This window comes from Lepus europaeus, chromosome 9 (genome assembly GCF_033115175.1).
Source record: "Lepus europaeus isolate LE1 chromosome 9, mLepTim1.pri, whole genome shotgun sequence".
In the NCBI taxonomy this organism is placed as follows: Eukaryota; Metazoa; Chordata; class Mammalia; order Lagomorpha; family Leporidae; genus Lepus; species Lepus europaeus.
In genome coordinates this window covers 98125214-98146911 of record NC_084835.1, presented here as the reverse complement: position 1 = coordinate 98146911, position 21698 = coordinate 98125214, and the positions used below count along the sequence as shown (strand labels likewise).

Genomic DNA, 21698 nt, shown 5'->3' with positions numbered 1-21698 from the left:
GGAGGGCAGTGGCCATCCGGGCAGTAGCGCGCAGGTGTCCTGTCGGAGGCGTGGCCCGAGAGGCAGGCAGCGGATTTCCGGTTCCGGGAACAACGAACGGCCGCGGAGGCGACAGCTACAGCTCCGGAGGAGGCGGCTGCAGAGGAGGAAGAGTAGGACTAGGCGGGAGCGCAGGCTGGTTCCGCGCCATGGGCCCGCGGGCCTAGAGCGGCGGAAGCTCCCGGCCCGGTGCCAAGCTGGTGAGACAGCCGTGGGGGTGGCGGTGGAGAGCGCTCGGGCGGAGAATGGGGAGGCATTGACGCTCAGAACGCTGACGGGGAGCAAAGGGCCCTGGGCCCGCCGAGGGGCGGAATGGCGGCGTCGAATATGGGAAGGGAGGGACGGGGCATTTCGGCAGAGGTCAGGAAGGACTGGGGCTCGGAGCACTGACAGGGGAAGTGTCAGAATCCCGGGACGGGGACCGAGAGGCGTGGGGGCGGCAGAACGCCAAGGGGAGATGGCGGGGCCGCGGGTTAAGGAGAGAGAAATGGGGGTGCAGAACGCAGGGCGGGAGGGAGGCTGGGACGGGGGCTTGGGAGGGCGAGGAGAAAGAGCGGGTCAGAGCACCGGCAGGTGGGGTGGCAGGGTGGGGCGCTGCGGCGGGGAGGCGTTCGGGATGCTAGGGCAGAAGTCGGGGTCTCGGTCTGCCGAGGGGCTTGCAGGATGGGAGGGTGGAGGGGCAGGCGTGGGCAGCAGGGAGGAACTGTGGTCCAGAACGCCGAGAAAGAGGGCAAGGAAGGTGCCGGGGAGCTCTTGGGCTGATGAATGGGAAGAATGAGGAGGCGGGTGGAGGATCTGGAGGAGCGGGGGGCTCTCCCGGTGGGGGGGGGGGGCAGGGGAAGTCGAGGTCAACATAGTGGGGTCGCCGGGTAGGAGGGCGTCAGAGAAGGCTGGGACGGCTAACCCACTGGAGGAGAGACTTCGGGAACTCCTGGGTGAAGAAGACGGGGTGATGAGATCCGGGCTAGGGGACTGAGAACCGGAGAAGCTGGGTGTCGGAGGATGGGAGGAATGCGTTCTCGGGCTGCGGGTGGACAGTGCGTCCTAGGTGACAAAGGGGGATAGGGCCCTTAGGCGAGAGACAGGGTGTCCTGTGCCGAGGACCGTTGCCACAGGGGGAAGACTGAGGTTCTTGGGTTGGCAGGGAGAGAAATGACGGACGGACTCTGTCTACAGAGGATGGGGAGGGAAAGCACGCTGAGAACGGGGAGCGTCGGCGGCAGGCTGGCGACAGAGGGGGAGGCGAGAGGCGCTCTGAGCCGGGGCAGGGGAGAGGAAGGTGGGAATGGAGGCGTGCTTCCAAAGACGATCTCCCTGTGCATCCCAGTGCTTGGTGCGGCCCAGGCCTCAGTCTCTCTCGTGTCCTCCTTTCTCCAACTTCGCAGGCTGCTGCTGCTCTCCGAGGCCTCCATGGCTGAGGACTGGCGGGATTGCCCAGCCCTGGGCCCTGGCTGGAAGCGCCGTGAAGTCTTTCGCAAGTCAGGGGCCACCTGCGGGCGCTCAGACATCTATTACCAGAGGTACTGGCAGAGTGCTGTGCACAGAGTCAGGCGTGGGGCTGAGCCTGCTTCGGGGTAGGGTGTGGTTAGGCACTGGCAGATTCCACATTTGCAAATTCACCTGCTTAATAAAATTTATTTGTAACTGAAGTCAATACTCAAGGTGCTTTCGTGGCTATCTGTGACCATACAGAGCAGTGAAAAATTGGTCGCTTGATGCATGTGTTCCTAGCTGAGGTTGAACAAGGCCTTTGTGTTTTACCTGTTGGACTGTAGACAAGCGTCCTTGCCCAGTCGACTTCCTGCCACATTTTTTGCATTTCTGGGCTGGTGATTTAAAATGGCCCCCAAGTGTGCCGAAGTCTAAGAAGTGTGTTCTGAGTGTAAGAAGACTGTGATGTGCCTTAGAGAGATAACAGTGGGTTAAATAAGCTGCTTGCCGGCAGGAGTTGCAGCGCCTTTGGCTGTGGAGTTCAATGTTAGGAGTCCAAAATGTGGTACACCCAGAGAAAGAAGAGGAAACTTGCTAATGTGTGAGTGAAGCTGCTTCAGAGAGTACAGCAACAGAAAAATCTGTAGCACTTGATGAGGTTATGGAAAAGACGGGAAGGCAGCTAAATTCGCGGATCCACAAAACGATGACTGATAAAGCCTAGTGGCCAGTATTCTGAGGAGAGCCAAAGTCATGTTACCCTGTTTTAGGAAAATATTAAACCCATCTCTGCTAGCACTGGCTGGCTTGCACATTTCAAAAGCTGATACGACGTGAAAAATGTTAAGCTTGCATGCGATGCAAGTTCTGCAGATCAGAAGTCTGAGAAAGAATTTTTAAAATACTTGCAAAGTGTTATATAGGAAGAGAGTGACACGAAAGAGTGGATTTCAGTGCCAGTGCGGCTGGCTGACTTTATGAGAACGTTTGCAAACCTGTATAACAAATGTTCTTCAAAGCCCTTGTAAATGAATCATTCAGAGACTGTGCAGCTAATCATTTGTAACAGATAGCTGTTCAGTATGGTATATTTAAATACAGCACGTGAAATAAGGTTCTGTTTTGACTAATTGATGAAAATGCGACCATGCAACCTTGTGTTTCCCTAGAAGCAGTGGTTTCATATGTACTTTCTAGAACATAGCTACCGGAGTAATGAGAATTGACCGTCAGTGCGTAAATATAGGTGGTAAACAACAGTTAGGCGTTTTAGGATGTGTCAGTGACACAGTGATTGAATTTCCTGTGCTCATCTGGATTTCTTGTTGTATCTAAGCTGTTATGTTCTTAGAGAAGTATAATAGAAGAAATACAATCGCTCTTCATCTATATTTAGGCACTGCTTATCTACATATTTCTATGCTTGTATAAAGCGTTCAGTACTGTTAAGTGCAGTTGTGAGGAACTGTAAGGATCTGAGATTTTACCTTAATGAGGACAAGAACACGAGTGAACTTGTTACAGTTCTGTGGATGCTCGTAGGAGGCAAGCGACTCCTGGGACAGAGATGAAAGTTTATTACAGTAATAGCAGGATACGGAATATCATCACTTTTGTGTCACTTTCCTGAACCCCAGTTCCCACGGGGACCTATGAGGAGGGCTAAATAGCACCTACACATGGAGTGGGTGGCATGATAGGAAAGAGCCCTGAGCTTAGGGAATGAAAACCTTTCTAATGTTAGGTCACTAAGTTGCTTTTCCTGTGCGCTGGAAAGGACCCCTATCTCTTATCTCCCAAGGTTGTTTGCTTTATAAACATTCTTGAAATGATAGCTGATTACAAAGGCCCATTAAGCAGGGTGCACAGAAATGCGGACACTTGCGGGGCATTGTCTTCCAACGTTCAGTACTGACACATGATTTTGTTTGTAGTTGTACTTATTTACATTTTTTAAAACATTTTTGTCATAAATTTTCTTTGGTAGGTTATGTGTTTGGTACTTGATGCTTACGTATTTACATGTTATTTAACGTAATTATGTTTTTACTTATAAGTATTTTCAGTGTCACTAGCATCGTGTGGTATAAATATGAGGGTACTTCAAAAAACTTGTGGAAAATGGAATTAAAAGGTCAAATTTATTTTGGTGCAAACATTTGAAATCTGCGTAGTTGTCTTGTGATATACATTTTCCATGTACTTTTTGAAGACTCCTGTGTGCATGAATTTCAAAATTTGCTGCATCAAAATAAACCTATCTCCTGATTTTCTTTATCTGTAAGCTTTCTGAAGTCTCTTCAGAGGTTCATGTCCTGTTTATGTTCATACAGTCATGCATTGCTTAACAACTTGGACACTTTGTGTGCAACCATAGAGTATACTTAAACAAATGTATGTGATGTGGCCAACTACAACTACACACTTAGGCTATGTTATAGCCACGTGTTGGTTAACCGGGATATTTTTGAAAAACACATTAACAGGTGATTTAATCATTGTGCAAGCGTTGTGGCATGTAATCACATAAACTCAGACAGCCGTCACATTCCTTGGTGGGCAGTCTTAGGGGACCCCCAGCATATATTCAGTCTGTTGTGGCTCGAAACATCTTTATGTAGTGCTTGACTGTGTATGTGGTATAGCCTAATTGTGTCTAGGGCCATGATGGACAAAACAGCACAAAATTGAAATCAAGAGAAAATGAAGCAGCCAGCAGTAGGGGCTGGCGTTACGGTGTAGCAGGTAAAGTTGCTGCCTGCAATGCCAGCGGCCCACATGTGCACCAGTTCAATTCCTGGATGCTCCACTTCCAGTCCAGTTCCCTGCCAGTGTGCCTGGGAAAGCAGTGGAAGATGACCCCAGTGTTTGGGCCCCTGGACCCGTGTAGGAGACCCAAAAGAAGCTCCTGGCCCCGGCTTTGGTCTGGCCCAGCCCTGTCCATTTAGGGTGTAAACCAGTGCATGGAAGATCTCTCTCTCTTTCTCTCTATAAACTCTGACTTTCAAGTAAATAAATAAATCTTTAAAAAAAATAGAGATGCAGTAAACATGAGATACCTGAGGCTGCCGCTGGCAGAACATGGCATACTGTTTCATAGTAGAAGTTTTATTTGTAATAAGTAGAAGCAGTACATTTAAAACAATTTGACAAAAAATGGTAAATATTTAAAGTAGTAACAGTTGTTTGTTATTGTTATCAAGTATTACATACTGTACATAATTGTTCTTATTTTTTAAGATTTATTTATTTATTTGAAAGGCAGAGTTACAGAGAGAGAGGTCTTCCATCCACGGGTTCACTCCCCAATTGGCCGCAATGGCTGGAGCTGGGCCGATCCGAAGCCAGGAGCCAGGAGCTTCCTCCAGGTCTTCTCACATGGTTACAGGGGCCCAAGGACTTGGGCCATCTTCCACTGCTTTCTCAGGCCATAGCAGAGAGCTGGATCGGAAGTGGAGCAGCCAGAACTTGAATTGGCGCCCATGTGGGATGCCTGCCATGCAGGCGGCTTTATCCGCTATGCCACAGCGCCGGCCCCTGTTCTTGTACTTTTAATGACAGTGCAGTAGATTTGTTTACACCAGAATCTACCACAAACATGACTAGTGCCTTATGCTGTGATGTCATGCAGTACGCTGTGACGTCACTGTGACGTCATTATCTTCATGGGGCCACCACTGTGTGCACAGTCTGTTGCCTGTTGTCCTGTGTCTCATGACTGTATTACTTATTAATGTTTATTACATACATGCTGATATTTATAGTCATAGTGTATGATCTTGCCACTGAGGGTTGGTTGGGGTAGGGCCTGAACGGGTCTCATGAGAGATATGGGTGGAATTACATTGGCTCCTCCTGGCCTCTCTCTAGCCCTACAGGAGATAGGATCCGAAGCAAAGTTGAGCTGACCAGATACCTGGGCCCTGCGTGCGACCTCACCCTCTTTGACTTCAAACAAGGTGTCTTGTGCTATCCAGCCCCCAAGGTACTGTATGAGAGGGGGTGCCTGGGCCGAGGTATCTGTGCCGTCTAACACCTATGCACTTACACACGTTCCTCCTGCCCTTACACTCATCTCCAGGCCACTTCTTTGCCCACACCCAGCAAGAAGCGAAAGAAGGCGTCAAAACCAGCCAAGGCTCGGAAACGTGAAGTTAGGCCACAGAAGGGTGAGGTCAGGAAAGAGGTCCCCAGGGAGGAGCCCAGAGCGGCCACTGATGCACCCCCTGCTGCATTCCCTGCCCCTGGGTGAGTGTTGGCCCGAGGTGAGCCAAACGGATGAGGGTTGTGACTGGGGGTACTCTCAGGGCCCCACACCCATTTTTCCCATCACAGGTGCTGTGAGAATTGTGGAATTCGTTTCTCAGGGGATGGCTCCCGAAGGCAGCGGCTCAAGACGTTATGCAAGGACTGCCGAGGTGAGTGGCTTCTAGGGGATGGGGTGGTGGGCGCTAGAGCCGGCCCGGGGTCAGGCTGGGCTGGAGGTTTGCTGGTCGATGTTAAGACCAAGGCTGCTGGCATGGCTATGGGTTGAGCGTTGGACGTATCAGGCCTGGGTGGAGGTTGAATGGGGGGAGAAGGTGGCAGGTGAGGTGAGGGGTCCATGGCTGCATTTCCACACCTCTCCTTTTCTCAGCACAGAGAATCGCCTTCAACCGGGAGCAGAGGATGTTTAAGGTAAGTGCAGCTGCTTCCTCCTCACAACTCTGCAGTGGGGGCAGGCTGTGCTGGGGCTGCCTGCAGTTCTGACAGACTGGCGATGGGCCCCCAGGGTGCCATAGGGAGCTAGCCGTGGTCAGCAGACGCAGGAACGGCTGTTACCGGGGTGTCTGTAGACGGGGCTGAAGTTGATGGGAGACCGGTGGACGTGGTCATTGGCCTCTGTTGGCGGCTCAGTACTGATCACGTACGGTGACGAGGCTAACGGACTAGCAGACGTGGTGATGGAAGCCGATGTTGGGTCAGCAGACACAGGATGGGCAGTGCTCCTGGAGCCACCCTGCCTGGGCCTGTGACCTTGCCCCACCCGTTCCTGGCAGCGTGTGGGCTGCGGGGAGTGTGCAGCCTGCCAGGTAACTGAAGACTGCGGGGCCTGCTCCACCTGCCTCCTGCAGCTGCCCCAGGACGTGGCCTCGGGGCTGTACTGCAAGTGTGAGCGGAGACGCTGCCTCCGGATTGTGAAGAGGGTGAGTCGGGCAGGTGGGGTGGGCCCAAGGCTCACCCCAGCCCCTGCCCCTCATGGCCCTGACCCCATGCGGCACGCCTCTGGACCCCCACAGAGCCAAGGGTGTGGAGTGTGCCGGGGCTGTCAAACCCAAGAAGACTGTGGCTGCTGCCGGGTCTGCCTTCGTCCTCCCCGTCCTGGTCTCAGGCGCCAGTGGCGGTGTATCCAGCGGCGCTGCCTACGGGTGAGTCGGGCTAGAGGGGCCCGCGCTGGGCGGGGGGCCGGGGCTGGGTCAGAACTCTGCTGTTACAGTTGCCACTGCTGCTCTGCTTTTTCTCAGCCTAGCCTTGCCCACCTCATGTCTTCTTTTCTATTCCACCCCACGCTCACGTCCTGGTCCCACCTACTTGCCTCTGTCTGCCAGCACCTTGCTCACCGCCTCCGTCGTCACCATCAGCGATGTCAGCGACGCCCTCCCCTGACTGTCGCCCCCCCTCCTGTGAGTTCTGCGCTCCGATCTCTGCCTGCCTATCCTGTGCATGCTTTCTGCACCCCCAGGCAGCCTGGTGTCTGCCTGGTGTCATCAAGGCCCAACCAGCTTTTTGACTTTCTCCTAGGGTAAACGTGGCCGCCGCAGGGGAGGCCGTGACTCTAAGGCAGCTCCCCGGAAGCACTCCCGGACCCAGCCACTGCCTCCCCTTCTCCCGTCGCAGCCTCCAGAACCCACAGAGCTGGTGAGGCCCCAGTGGGCGGGGGAAGGCACAACCCTAACCTTATCCGGTACCTGCCCTGACCCAACCCCGTTTGCCTCTGCAGCACCCCAGAGTCCTGGTCCCCTCGCCACCTGCCGAGCTCATCTATTACTGTGTAGAGGAGGACGAGCTAGTGAGTGGCCCCACCCTACCTGGATAAGTCTAGACTCCTCAGGACTCTTTCTTGGTCTGATGGGGGCAGCAAAGCACAGGCACAGTACTAGGGTTGGGTGAGCAGGTCATGGGGCGAGGGTGAGTGTGGACCAGCAGGTGCAGTGACAATGCCTGATGTTCGGAGAGGCAGCACTGTGGTGACTACTGTGGGACCAGCAGACGACAGGTCTGTAGAGGAGTGGCTGGTCCATTGGCTGGGGGTTTTATGTAGGAGGGACAGGCAGGATCAGCGTGGTGATGGGAGATAGTAGAATCACAAACTCCTGCTTGAGGTGGGGATCAAAACTCCAGGTAGCAGGTGAGGGCCTCTGACACTGAAGGAGCAGCTACAGTCCCGGTGGTCTCAAAGGTCAGCTGACACGTTGGGAGTGGAGAGTCAACAGAGTCTGGTGTGCTGCTCGCCCCCCCAGGCACACCAGGAGCAGCAGTGCACTAGGTACTGCTGAGGATGGCCTCTCCTGGGCCTGGAGACAGGACCACCTGTTTCTCCCCATTAGCCCTGCGCCAACCGCCGGCAGAACCGAAAGTGTGGGGCCTGTGAAGCCTGCCTGCGACGGGTGGACTGTGGCCTCTGTGACTTCTGCTGTGACAAGCCCAAATTTGGAGGCAGCAACCAGAAGCGCCAGAAGTGTCGTTGGCGCCAGTGCCTGCAGTTTGCTATGGTGGGTGGGGCAGGAGGGATCAGAGCACAGACTGGGTTGGGCCTGGGCGTGGTGGGCATGCTGGGGGGGTGGGTTGCTCAGTGGCTTTGACTCGAGATCGGCAGACACTGTGCTGGGGTGAGTGAGCCTAGGTGGCGCTGGCATTGCTAAGAGGAGACCAGCAGGCTCATTGGTGCAGGACTCACATACACACATCCTGCGCTGGGACCAACAGGAGATACGCGCACTGAGCAGTGCAATGGGGTGTGGTCACTCGTGCCGCCAATTGCCATAGTGTGCCATCTTTCATTACAGAAGCGGCTGCTGCCCAGCACTGGGTCAGGGTCTGAGGATGGGGCAGGATCACCCCCACTTCACCCCCGACGGAAGAGACCTGGCACTGCTCGACGGCCTCGCCTGGGCCCCATCCAGAAGCACCCTTTGCCGACGCACACAGTTCGTTCAGACCATGTCCAGGCCCCAATGAAGCAGGAAGCAGGTGGTGGCTTCGTGCTGCCCCCACCTGGCACCGACCTTGTGTTTTTACGGGAGGGCGCGAGCAGTCCTGTGCAGGTGCCGGGCCCTGCTACAGCTTCCACAGAAGCTGTGTTGCAGGTGAGGGCCCCACCTTATCCTGCCCTTCCCAGCTCCACCCTCTCTCGTGCCAGGGAGCTGAGACCGAGTCTGCTGCCATCCTCCCTCCTGCAGGAGGCCCAGTGCTCTGGCCTGAGTTGGGCTGTGGCCTTACCCCAGGTGAAGCAAGAGAAGGTGGATGCCCAGGAAGAGTGGACACCGGGCACAGCTGTTGTGACTTCTCCCATAATGCAGCCTGGCTGCCCTAGCAAGGTGGGGCAGTGATGGGGGCCCTGCGTGCCATGGCGGGGTGGTCTGTAAGCAGAGTGATGGAGAGCCATGATGGTTCTTTGAGCTGAGAGACAGGTGTGCGTGCTGTTCGCAGCCTTGCCGCAGGATTACCCTGCCTGCCTCGCAGACACCACCCCTCCACAGGCAACTTAACTGTCTGCTTTGCTGCCCTACTAACAGGAAAGTGGAGAGCAGTGACAGATGGGATGGGAAAGGTTTGTAGGCAGAGAGGTGACATTTCTGTGCTGAGCTGTTGGAAAGTGGGATTTTTCAGCACAGTGACAGGTTGGCTGATGGAGACTTCTCTTGGGCTGACCCTGCCCTTCTAACTGCTGCCCATTCCCACTTCTCCCAGGCAGTAGACGCAGGCCTGCCACCTGTGAAGCAAGAGCCACCTGACCCTGAGGAGGACAAGGAGGAGGAAAACAAGGATGACTGTGCCTCTAAGTCGGCCCCAGAGGAGGAGGCAGGAGGGGCTGGCACGCCCGTGGTCAGTGCTAGGGGATGCCCTGCCCTGACCTGATTCTGCCCTAGGCCCTGTAGCCATGTTGACCCATGATGTTAATTCTTCCCTAGATCACGGAGATTTTCAGCCTGGGTGGAACCCGCTTCCGAGACACAGCTGTCTGGTTACCAAGGTGTGCCCCAAACAGTGAGGGGTGGGGATGGGGCGGGCCCTGAGTTTTGAAAGACCAGCCAGCAGTTTTGGTGTGGTGCAGTGGGAGGTAGAGGCCCCATGTCCACCATGCTGATCACACACAGTGAAGGGGGGGGGTTGTTTGTAGGCCCCTAGAGATTTTCCCTGAGACCCAGCCCAAAGTGTCCAAGTCAGGACTCTCCTTTGGGGGTATGGGGAGAGGATTTGATGTCCCTGTGATGAAATTTGGAAGAACAAGAAAGAGAAGGAGGGTCTAGTTTCCATCTCCCAGGAAAATCTTGCAAGGGTCATATTTGACACATGAATTCTTATTCAGAGTATCATCAGGTGGGGTCTTTAAGGCCTTTAGTCTCTAAGAGATGGCTGGCTGCCTGTCACCAAATGATAGAGTGTGGGTCACAGAAATGGTGCTGGGCTGGCCCTGTGAACTGAATCTGCGCACAACTGTGTAATCGCTAGTTTGTCCTCACCTCTTGGAGCAGCCTCTGTGGAGGGGCTTAGGCTGGGGCCTGCAGCCTCTCCTGAGCATGTTGAGGTTATTAACTGTTGTAGCTGCTATGCAGATCTGTCCCAGTAGGCCTGTTAATAGGGTGAGGGGTAAGTGCCTGTGAGGACCTGGATGGTGGGAAGAGGATAGGGGAATGCTGTGTCCTACAGAAATATCTCCAGACCCCCCGCCCCCCAGACCCAGGCCTAAGCACTTGCATTCCTTTGTTCCTGCAAACCAGTTCCAGTAAGGCAGAAATCCCTTAGCCGTACCTGGGCGATTACAGAGGCACCGATTGAGCTCCTGCTTCTGCACAGCAGTGCAAGAGAGCAGTGAAGAAAATGAGCCCTGTAAGGGTTACCCCTCAGAAGACACAGGACCCTACCTTCAAGGAGCGTAGAATCTAACTGGAAAGTGTCCCTGCGTGAACAGTCATTACATGTTAGCAGTCACGGGGCTGTGCTGTCTGTGATGGTGTTTTTGAGAAGAATAAGAGAAGGGATGATTTCGGGGGAATGGATGGAGGGTGCAGAATAGTAGAAATGGTTTGTGATGCTCCGCCTTCCACAGAGCCAACCTCTTTCAACATACAGACCTCCCTCTTCCCTAGGTCCAAGGGCCTTAAAAAACCTGGAGCTAGAAAGCAGTAGACTGGAGGCTTCTGCAGACTGTAGGATTCAAGGTGATACTTACAGACCGGCTTTTTGAGCAACAACCCTGACCTAGGGGCTGGATGGTAGACTGGCTGCCAGGGCTTGTGTGTCACTCAACCTTAGGAGGAAAAACCTACCACTTACCCAGAGAAGCAGGCCTAGTCTGGCCTCTTCCAGCTGACAGAGGAAGTAAGCGGTGGGTTAAAGGTGGTGCACCTGCTCCTCCCCAAAGCCTGAGAGTGATCAGGAACCGAGGAGCTGAGGTGGGGAAGGGGGTTTAAAATTAAAGCCACCACGGGACAATCTAAACACGCCGCCTTCCTAAATAATTTAACATGGTTCCTGGGTGAGACCTGGCAGTGTCTCTAAACATGTCCTCAGGGAGACAGCAATTGAAAATGGAACGTGAGTGAACGGGGCAAGGCCAGGAGCAGCTGTCTGGTGAATTCCGCCCGTGGACCCAGTTTACTCATTCCTCAAACAGTCTTTAAGAAGACATTGGTTTGTCCGTCTTTGTAGATGGAATACTGAAACTCAACGGAATGAATGTGTCCAGTGTCAAACAGCTGATGCTGGTAGAGCCTAGAATGAAAACCGGGCTGGGAAGGCCTCTGTTAAGCTACTGAACCGTAAACTGCCGTTCTGTGTGCAATAATGTCAATTCGTACAGGAGCAGGAGTCTTAGAGACATAGAAAACACACACTCCAGTACTACAAGTGCGGTCCTAGGTCCTTCCCACTCCTGCCTCCGGCGTGGCTTAGGGAGTTCCGTGACTCCATGCAGCCAGGGTCACCGTGGTGTCAGAGCCTCACAGGATTCCTCAAACCCTCAGGGGTCACCCTTGCTACCCGCTGCTCCCCACTTCGCTGTTACTGTGACTCTTCCTCCCTCCTCGGCCAGAGCAGCTTTTGCAGCTAAAGCTACCAGCCTGGCCCATCTATCCTGACAACATCCATTTTCTGCCCCAGCCTGAGTGTCTACCAAGAGACTGAATTCCTGTTTCACACATTGCCCAAGGGTTCGTCTTGGCTCAGCCCTACCTCCCTCTCCAAGTCTTCATTCATAAAATGCCAAAAAAATTGGTAGAGCTGTCTTTTGTTACTTGGCCAGCTTTACAAGATGAGGACCAAGTGAGCACCTCCCTAAATTTTGTATCCCATCTCTAGCCTTACCCTTGTCCCAGCCGTGTCACTTAATTCGGATGTAAATGAACAGTTTCCCAATTCTAATGCAGAAGATACAGCCCTCTGCCCCACCCTGGTTAGATCAGTCCTAGTCCAGACTGGGTAATCTGATACTGCTGTTTCCTCTTGAGAATCCAACCACCCGACCCTAGTATTCTGACCAGTTTGGTCATGTTCAAGGCAAGATGTATTTGATGTGGCATTCTGGCTCCTGAGTTCAGAGTGCTCGCCATGGATATTAGGGTTCAATGAGAAGAGCGGAAGCACTCAGGTAAAGATGAGGTGTTACTTCGTTTGCAGAGGGTTTATCACAGGGCTTTGGCCTCACCTAAGAACTGGTGTAGCAGTCTCCATGAGGCTGTGTCATGCGTCTAATGCTGGGGCTTGAAGTCTGCAGGGCAGGCAGTCGGGAAGGGAAGATGGATGTAAAGTGTGGGAGACCGAGGACACACTGGCGCCCACGAGCACGAGCTGGGACCCTCGAAGATGGCCCGGACCCCTTAGCAGTCTCTCGCCACCTTCAGCTTCGATGATGTGGGTGCCCTGCAGAAGAAGCCGGTGCCCTTTTTCACAGAGTTAAATATGCACCCGGCCCAGGAACTCTAGAGAAGCTGGAGGAAGAGCCCAGGCAAGGTGGAGCAGCTGCGGGCCTGGCTGCAGGCCTGGCCGCTGCCCCACGTCCACGAGGTGAGCCAGCAGATACATGCCAGCCTGCGTGAACTGCGACAGCGCGGGGTGCCCCTGCACCCACTCCACGTGTAAAGAGTGTGCTGCTGCTCCACTTCTGTCCTCCAGGTCTGAGTCTCTGTGGCCCATCCTAACCGGAAGCATACAGGGAAGGGAGTTCTGGGAAACATAGCCTAGCCAAGGTGACACAGAGCCACTCTGCCGTGAATCACCTCCCAAGGGCCTCCCTACTCACCTGAGGATACCTTGATAGAACTACAGCAATGCAAAGCTGAAGCCCATGGATTCCATGGTGACGCCAGCAAGTACAGAAATTCTGTCAAGCCCACCCAGAACACACTTGCTGGCCTCGGCTGTCTTTGCGTCATTCATTCAAGTATTCACAACCTCGCCCATGGGAGGCACTGTACTTAATACTGGGATACAGAAATGAAAAAAAAAAAAAGGTCCATGCAATTTTATTAAATGCTTCAGTGTGTATTATAAATGGTGACTGGATTTCCAAGTTTATCATGGATTTTAATGCTGGAAGTAGTTCAGGAAATGGGAAGACAGCACTTGTATGAACCTTGTTGGGGCACAACAGGAATTGGACGTAGTTTCTATCGTTAAGCTATCTTATTCTAAAATTATTTTTAAATGATTTTTATTGTCACATTTACTGATTTTTATTCTTAGTGTTTCTTTTGGGAGCGTCTTGGTGGTGGTAATTGTTGACGGCTCTGGGGAGCGGGGATAGTAGGTGGCGGTTATGTCGAGGACCTTGGGCGATCACTACCGCAGGCTCTGGGGGCGGGTGGCTGAAGGCTGGGGCTCTCCCTGACCGGCCCGGCCCGGCCTCTGTCTCCGGATGTGCCCTCCAGGGGGCGCCGGGGCGGGATCGCCCGCGCTTCCTGGCCGCGGCGGTCCCAGCGGGGCCCGGGAGACAGCGGCCCGTTACCCCTGGCCCTGCCGCTGCGGGGCGTGGCCTCCGCCGGCACCGAGACCGGCCCTGGTGCTGGGCCCCGAGGGAGGCCATCTGCAGAGGGACGCAAAACGGGCACGGCCAAGCCAGAGCTGCAGGACGGGGCCGGGACCGACGCTGCGACGTCCGAGACTGCTGGGTGTCGCCAGGCGTCGGCAGGCCTCATCTCCGAGAACGCGTTCCGACGGGACCCTCCGGGCTGCACACCGCGAGCTTCGGCGGGCCCCAGCCCGGGCCCGGGGCTCCCCGCGGGGGCGGGGTGGGGGCGTCCCGCCCGGGTCAGGAGCCCCGGCCGCGGGGCGCGGCCCAGGGAGTGGCGAGCACCTCTAATGTCTGTCTGTCTTGTTTCAGGCTACGCAAACTCTTAGCAGTAAACGAAAATGAGTATTTTACCGAACTGCAAGTCAAAGAAGAAGCGTTATAGGAGAGGACAGAAGGCGCCGGGAGCAGCATTGAGAGATGGCTGGAAGAGAAGAAAGGTTATTTTGTGGCGGAAGAGCTGAGCAACACAAAACGGAATCCACATGTAGAAACGCACGGCCCTCAAACCCCGAAGCGGGTGGGTGGCGAAGACGAAGGGGTGCGAGGGCAGGGCCCTGCGCGCCCCATTGTAGCGTGGGAGCCCCGGAGTCGTTCCGAGTCGGCTCCTAGGCATCGGCTACCTTGCCCTTGACTGGCAGTGGACTGGGGTCTCGGCCTGTGCGAGGGCCCGTGTTAGGTTCCCTCATTTGTAGCGCCTGCGGTCCTGATTCTCAGGAACCCACCACCCCGGACTGGAGACGGTGCCCGCCGCGCCCCTCGGGCTGCAGCGCCGCGGCCCCCGCCCCGGGTGCCGGGCGTTGTCCACACGCGGCGGGCGGCCGGGCGTTCAACGAGGCACTTAGGCTCCCCGAGCCACAGTCGCGCTGGGTGTCAGGTGAAGACGGCTCCTGCTGTGCTGCCAACCCTCCAAGACACTTGCTGAGTCTCGAAGGCTGTATGTGTGAAAGCATCTTGCCATTGGTAAAAACGACGCGATACGAGGCTGGCCTGTGGTGATTCTTGCCGCCCGAGGGACGCTGTCGAGGCCTTCCCGTCAGCGCCCGCGCCTGTGCGGTGCTTCCGGACGGGCTCGGGGCTGAAACGGCGAAGGCCGGGGGCGCGGCCGGCGCGGGCCGGCGCAGACGCCGCCTCCGGGCCGCCCGAGCAGGTCGCGAGCGCGGCGACCGTGGCCCCCATGGCGACGGGGCCGACTTCCGCCCGGCGCCCCGCGACGCGCACCATGGCAACCGGGTCGCCGCGCTGCCCGCACCCTGAGGGGACGCGGCCATGTACAGCCAGCGGTTTGGCACGGTGCAGCGGGAGGTCAGGGGCCCCACTCCCAGAGTGGTGGTCGTGGTAAGCGCGGGCGGGGTGGGGTGGGGTCTGGTGCGCGGCCCGTGTCCGCCCCCACGCCGGCCACGTTTGGTCTGCATTTGGAAAATCAGTATTTGGATCTCCGCGGTTTCCTGTCGCCTTGTAATGGGGAGTGGGTGTGGCAGAAGGGGCCCAGGGCTGGGGCCTGAGCTGGCCCGGGGTCAGCTGGCTGATGATCTTGGGCTGGGTTGTGCCCCTGGGAAACTAGGACGTGGAGGGGTTGTGGGGGGTTTGGAGCCGCTCCCGGGTCAACTCCACCGGCGACTGTGAGACCAGGAGGAGAGCTGCTGGCCGCAGGCTGTGGTGGCTGCTGCCGAGACCCCAGCCACTGCGGGTCCACGCACGCGATTCCCTTATTCCTGCAGGCAGTTACAGAGTTAGTGCTCAACCCTGGGTGTGTGCACAGCACTGTGGGAGACGCAGGGGTGGATGTAGTGACCTGGGAGGGCTGCCCTTCCTTCCCAGCTCTGAGTGCAGAAATAGCTTGCTTATGCAAGAAGCCGTTCGCGGCTCACACACGTGGTTAGCCGGGGTGAGCTGGGCGGACACTCTCTGGAAGAAAGATGGGGCAATCAGTTCCATGCTCCACAGTGCACTGAGAATTTTAGTCAAGGTACGACGTGCTCCCTCTTTAAGCCCAGGGTGAGCAGGATCTGGAGTTGAAAGCAGTGGACAAGTTTTCTTTAGGTTGTAGGATTCAAGGTGATGATTGCAGACTTAATGCGGGACAGAAGTGATCTATCCTGGGTTCTGTATCCAAGCACAGGGCTCAGTGGCTGGGTTTGTTGGGTGCTGCTACTTGTGTTGGGGACCAGTAAGGAATAGGAGGCAAACAGAACAACAAAGCAGAGAAACTAGGCCTATTGACTCCTTGGTGCCCATAGCCAGATTAGAAGGAAGAGGCCAGGGTTGGTGCACCTGCTACTTCTCAGGTGTCTGTGTGATAAGAAATGTAGATGCTTTAGGTGGCAGGGCTGTTAGGGGAAGAATCAAATTCAATTGGGCCCTAAACAATCCCCAGGAAAAAGCAATAAACTAAATGTAACGTTTGAGGTAAGGGAGAAGCCAGAGGAGCTGCTGTTTGATGAGGCCCAGTACAAGGACATTTAGCTTGCTCCTCGGACAGCTTGAAAGCTGCGACTCCGAGATTTGTAACTTGTTCACACATTTAGTGAGGGGAGAGAATGAAACCTAGGGCGTGAGGCGTTGTTCTTTGAGATGTTCAACTGTAAGCTGGAATCCTAGAAAATAGAATTTGGGCTATTATAGCAGTGGTCTTGAAAACACATGTTAGTACATCCTGTGTCCTGCCTTTAACCTAGGTTAGATGTGCGATGTTCAATATGATAGCCAACAGCTATTGAACACTTGAAATGCGCATAGTCACCTGTTAATATATTACTTTGGGTATATTGGTTAAATAAAAGATACTGTTAAAATTCATTTTCCCTGTTTTTTTAATTTTTTTAATGCAACTACGAAGCATTTTAAATTGTGTATGCATTTTGCACTGTATTTCTATTGCACAGTGCAGGTTTTAAGCAATGCCAGACCACCAGGATTGGCATCACCTTGTTGGAGAACTACAGGTTGTACCCTATCCATCCTGAGACCAGGGCCTCCCAAGACCAGAGTCCTGCCTGGAGTGCCCCAAGCCTTCCAGAGCTTCTTGGCCATGCTGTTTGTCACCACCCCTCGTCACTCTTCCTCTCCAGCCGCAATGCTCAGCCTGGTTCCTGTCCTGACGACTGGAGGCAATTGTTTCTCCATGACCCTGATGCTTGCTTCCTGTCCCAGCCCATGGGTCCCCTGGGAGCCTGAGTTCCTGTTGTGTATTCTGCCAAAGGTGCAGCCCTGAGCCTGCTGTGTTGTCACAGACGGTGCTTTCATAAATGCCATAAATGTCAGACAACAGTACTCTTTAACAGTCTCTAGGCTCCAAATAATTCTAATAATGGATTACCCACCGTAACTATCAACACTGTCATCTTATTCCCCTCTACCTTCACACCTGCCTTATCTCATTCAGCTACATCTAGGTACCTACACGTTACCCCAACCCCTGAGTTTTGTTCAGCAAGCCATGTTCAGATGTTGGTTGTCTTTCCCCGGATGCTGTCCAACAAACACCTAAACCTTGAATGCTTGTAATCCTGACAGTGGTGGTTTTGGTGTAGGTTATCAGATTGGGATCTCTGTCTCCTGAGTGAATTTGTTAAGTGTTGCACCGCTACCCAAGGAGGACTTGGCAAAATGGTTGCTGGAACCACAAAGCTCTGCACTTGGATTTCATGGTGGCTCAAGGGGTGCAGAAATTGCACCAAGCCCACCCAGAAACTAACTTCCTGTATGCCTTCCTCCCTCTCCTCTCCTCTCCTCTCCTCTCCTCTCTCTCTCTCTCTCTCTCAATATATATATATATATATACACGTATATACATATATGTGTGTATATATATATATATATATATATATATAAAACTTTTAATTGAAAGTATTTTGAGGCCGGCACCGCGGCTCAATAGGCTAGTTCTCCGCCTGCGGCACTGGCACCCCGGGTTCTAGTCCCGGTTGGGGCGCCGGATTCTGTCCTGGTTGCTCCTCTTCCAGGCCAGCTCTCTGCTGTGGCCCGGGAGTGCAGTGGAGGATGGCCCAAGTGCTTGGGCCCTGCACCCGCAAGGGAGACCAGGAGAAGCACCTGGCTCCTGGCTTCGGATCAGCGTGGTGCGCCGGCCGCAGGGCGCCAGCCGCAGCAGCCATTGAGAGGTGAACCAACAGGAAATGGAAGACCTTTCTCTCTGTCTCTCTCTCTCACTATCCACTCTGCCTGTCAAAAAAAAAAAATTTTTTTTTAAAAAAGAAAGTATTTTGATAACTACGGAGTCTACCCTTGAGAAACAATGTGAGATAGTGGGTGGCAAGGTTAAGGTCGGGGTTGACGCTGCGGCATAGCGAGTAAAGCTGCTGCCTACAGTGCCAGCATCCTGTATGGGCACCAGTTCAAGACCCAGCTGCTAGGCCGGCGCCGTGGCTCAACAGGCTAATCCTCCGCCTTGCGGCGCCGGCACACCAGGTTCTAGTCCCGGTCGGGGAACCGATCCTGTCCCGGTTGCCCCTCTTCCAGGCCAGCTCTCTGCTGTGGCCAGGGAGTGCAGTGGAGGATGGCCCAAGTGCTTGGGCCCTGCACCCCATGGGAGACCAGGAGAAGCACCTGGCTCCTGCCATCGGAACAGCGCGGTGCGCCGGCCGCAGCGCGCTACCGCGGCGGCCACTGGAGGGTGAACCAACGGCAAAAGGAAGACCTTTCTCTCTGTCTCTCTCTCTCACTGTCCACTCTGCCTGTCAAAAAAAAAAAAAAAAAAAAAAAAAAAAGACCCAGCTGCTCCACTTCCAATCCAGCTCTCTGCTAATGTGCCTGGGAAAGCAGTGGAAGATGGCCCAAGTGCTTGGGTCCCTGCACCCATGTGGGAGACCTGGAAGAATCTCCAGGCTCCTGGCTTCAGATCGACCTGGCTCCGACTGTGGCGGCTATTTGGGGAGTGAACCAGCAGATGGATGATACCCCCCCCCCACCTCTCTGTAACTCGGCCTTTCAAATAAGTAAATCTTAAAAAAAAGAAAAAAAGATAAGGCCAGCAATTCAAAGGCCTCTAATTCTTGTTCTATCCAGATCTGCCCTAGGTGCCACACCATTCAGCATCTCTGGGTTTGACTAGGTAATCAATCTCTAGTCATGTTCAGATTTTTACCTTTGTAATTCCATCTACTTTTACTCTAACAGCACTTTGGAAACACAGATGGTCCCCGATTTAACTGGTCTGACTTGGGATTTCTTGACCTGACAGTGGTGTAAAAGTAATGCACATTCCGTAGAAGCCGTGCTTTCAGTTTTGAATTTTGGTCTTCTTCCAGACAGCGATACGTGGTCCAGTCTTCTGGTGCTGTGGGGTTGTGGCAGGGAGCTGCCCTGCAGTGTGCTGGTTTCTAAGCCATGATGTTTGGTTCCTTAGGTGCAGTCATGCATTTTTTTTTTTTTTAAGATTCATTGATTTATTTGAAAGGCAGAGTTACAGAGAGGCAGAGGCAGAGAGAGAGAGAGAGGTCTTCCATCTGCTGGTTCACCCCCCAAGTGGCTGCAATGGCCAGGGCTGTGCCCATCCGAAGCCAGGAGCCAGGAGCTTCCTCCAGGTCTCCCAAGTGGGTGCAGGGGCCCAAGCACTTGGGCCATCTTCTACTGCTTTCCCAGGCCATAGCAGAGAGTTGGATCAGAAGTGGAGCAGCCAGGACTGGAACCGGCACCCATATGGGATGCTGGCACTGCAGGTGGCGGCTTTACCTGCTACACCACAGGGCCGGCCCCCGTCATACATTTTTGATTTATCAAATTTCCAATTTACGATGGATTTATTGGGAATGTAACTGCAACCTGAGTTGAAAAGCATCTCCATCTGAGACTGATTTGATGATATCTTAGGTATACATTCAGAGAATCAAACAAAGTTAGTCCTTAGGTGCCTAAACTGATTTCAATTGCAACAGGAGGTGTTGTTAGTTTTTTATACCCAGTTTTTATGGATTTTTTTTTTTTGTATGGGCATTGGTGGAGGTATAATTGGTTGGAAATATGCTGTTGATGTTTGGCTTATCCTGAGTGACAGTTTGCTTTGGTTGCCAGAGAGCCAAGCCTCCGAAAGGCCGAGTGGCAGAGCAGCGTCTGGAAAGAATACAGCGGAGCCATCAGGAGCATCATGCTGTTCTGGCTTCCATCAGGTCAAAAGATCGGGATCGCTTGAAAGTTGAATGGGAGCAGCACCATGACCGCAGGTTTTGGGATAGCCTGGTGCAGGCGAGAGTCAAGGATGCCATGCAGGGGTTCATCCTCAACACTGAAGAGAGGCGAAATAAGTAAGGCCCCCAACCTAATGCTGCAGGCGGCAAAGCCTTCTTACAACCGCAATCTGGGACTGGCCGGTCCAACGTCAAGTTCAGGGGCAGGGGTTAAGACACCCACACCCATATCAGAGGGCCTGAATTTGAGTCCCCACTCTGCTTTCAATCCAGCTTCCCGCCAAGGCACACCCTGAGTGGCAGCAAGTGATGGCCCAAGTACCTGGGTCCCTGCCATCTGTGTAGGGCACCCAGATGGAGTTCTGGGCTCCCAGTTTCTGTCTGGCCCAACCTTGGCTGTTGCAGGCTTTTGGAAAAACCTTTCTTTCTCTCTCTGTCATTTTGCCTTTCAAGTATTTTTGTTGTTGTTGTTAAATCAAGTATAGTAAGGATTGTGGCTGAAATAATCGTATTCAAATCGATGCCTATTGCTTGTTAATAATTTTACTTGTGATAACCTATGTTTTGAAGGAAAGCTTTGTTATATTTCATTACTTTTAATTAAAATGTTGATTTTGCTTGTTTTGTTAAAGATGTGCCTTACTGCTATGTGATCAAACACAATATAGCACAGATCAGTCTCTGTATTGCTGTAAGTGGCAACTGGCCTCATTTGAAAGGAGACTGCAATGATCTTTTCATTCTCATAAAGTTTTTGATTGGATAAGTAATTCTGCAATTGAACATAATAAATAAAAATCAATAAAATGGTGCATGTGCCATGATGGTTTTAAGTTTTTTTTTGTTCCAGGCTACGCGAACTTTTAGCAGCGGAAGAAAATGAATATTTTGCTGAAATGCAAATGAAAGAAGAAACCATTGAGGAGAAAAAAGATAGAATGAGAGAGAAGACCAGGTTGTTAAAAGAGAAGAAAGAAAAAGAGAGACAGGATTTTGTGGCTGAAAAACTAGACCAGCAATTCAGGTAATGAAGTCAGAAATACACACAGAATCTGAAGTTGGCATATTGGCAAAGATGTAGGAATGCTGGTTTACAGCACACCATGGTCTTTGCAGGGTTCACCTCAAAGTCGCACCTTCAAGTCTTGGTAGTTGTATTCTGGATGAGTGACTAATACAGGCTGAGTCTGGCTGAGAACTGTGCCTCCCGGTTGACATGGAAGTCCCGAGACAGGTGGTCTCCACCTGTGCAGGCTGTGTGCTGGGTTCACTGATCTGTATTGTCAGCTTCCTTTCCTTGTGTCCTGATCCTCGGGGTCTGATCGCCTGCACTTCTGATCCACTTCCCAAGCAGACCCACGGATCCTCGCTGTACTCATGCTCATCTTGTGGGTGCCCCGTACCCCTTTTCATCTGGCTGTTCCATCTAGGATACCCGGAGTCTGTGCTGCTTTTAGCTGGGACGGTGTACTTACGGAGGGAAGTGTGGAAGGAAGTCCGCAAGGGTGATCCCAAGGCTCTATTGTTTTGCACCATCAAGACCTTGGCAGAGGTTTCTTGGTTTTTTTTTGTTGTTGTTGTTGTTGTTTGTTTAAAGACTTATCTACTTATTTGAAAGGTAGAGTTACAGAGAGAGAGAGAGAGGGAGAGAGAGAGAGATCTTTCACTTGCTGGTTCGCTCCCCAATTGGCTGCAACAGTTGGAGCTGCGCCAATCCAAAGCCAGGAGCCAGGAGCTTCTTCTGGGTCTCCCGGGCAAGTGCAGAGTCCCAAAGACTTGGGCCATCTTCTACTAGTTTTGGCCATTGCAGCCATTTG

At 53.3% G+C, this 21698-nt stretch overlaps 2 protein-coding genes across 20 annotated transcripts in view; both read left to right on the top strand.

Moving 5' to 3' along the window:
• Positions 1–59: 59 nt before the first annotated feature.
• Positions 60–13223, top strand: MBD1 (methyl-CpG binding domain protein 1). Of its 19 annotated transcripts, none has more exons than XM_062201668.1 (17): positions 60–239; positions 1425–1559; positions 5341–5455; positions 5552–5718; positions 5806–5888; positions 6107–6147; positions 6510–6656; positions 6750–6878; positions 7059–7133; positions 7252–7368; positions 7451–7519; positions 8058–8222; positions 8517–8816; positions 8955–9047; positions 9421–9555; positions 9642–9703; positions 12446–13223. In XM_062201668.1, exons 2-17 carry the CDS (start codon positions 1450–1452, stop codon positions 12579–12581), a joined length of 1944 nt encoding a protein of 647 aa, XP_062057652.1. In that variant the 5' UTR covers positions 60–239; positions 1425–1449; the 3' UTR covers positions 12582–13223. The 19 variants fall into 19 exon arrangements, with proteins under 19 accessions (XP_062057652.1, XP_062057650.1, XP_062057656.1 ...); XM_062201666.1 differs by having other exon boundaries at positions 12439–13223; XM_062201672.1 differs by having other exon boundaries at positions 10821–12532.
• CFAP53 (cilia and flagella associated protein 53) overlaps positions 9710–21698 on the top strand; it is a 27513-nt gene continuing 15524 nt past the window's right edge. The window contains exons 1-4 of the mRNA XM_062201676.1: positions 9710–10892; positions 14051–15076; positions 19769–19998; positions 20732–20905. Of these exons, the coding sequence (XP_062057660.1) occupies positions 15008–15076; positions 19769–19998; positions 20732–20905 (473 nt within the window). The 5' untranslated portion in view covers positions 9710–10892; positions 14051–15007. The remainder of the gene's footprint in view (positions 10893–14050; positions 15077–19768; positions 19999–20731; positions 20906–21698) is intronic.

What these genes read in the sequence shown, in the direction of transcription:
- MBD1 (XM_062201655.1), top strand. Translation starts at nt 1,450, where the DNA reads ATGGCTGAGGACTGGCGGGATTGCCCAGCCCTGGGCCCTGGCTGGAAG. An exon ending in GGGAGCAGAGGATGTTTAAG is followed by an intron (nt 6,148 to 6,509) that starts GTAAGTGCAGCT and finishes CGTTCCTGGCAG; the next exon opens with CGTGTGGGCTGCGGGGAGTG. An exon ending in GTGTAGAGGAGGACGAGCTA is followed by an intron (nt 7,520 to 8,057) that starts GTGAGTGGCCCC and finishes TCTCCCCATTAG; the next exon opens with CCCTGCGCCAACCGCCGGCA.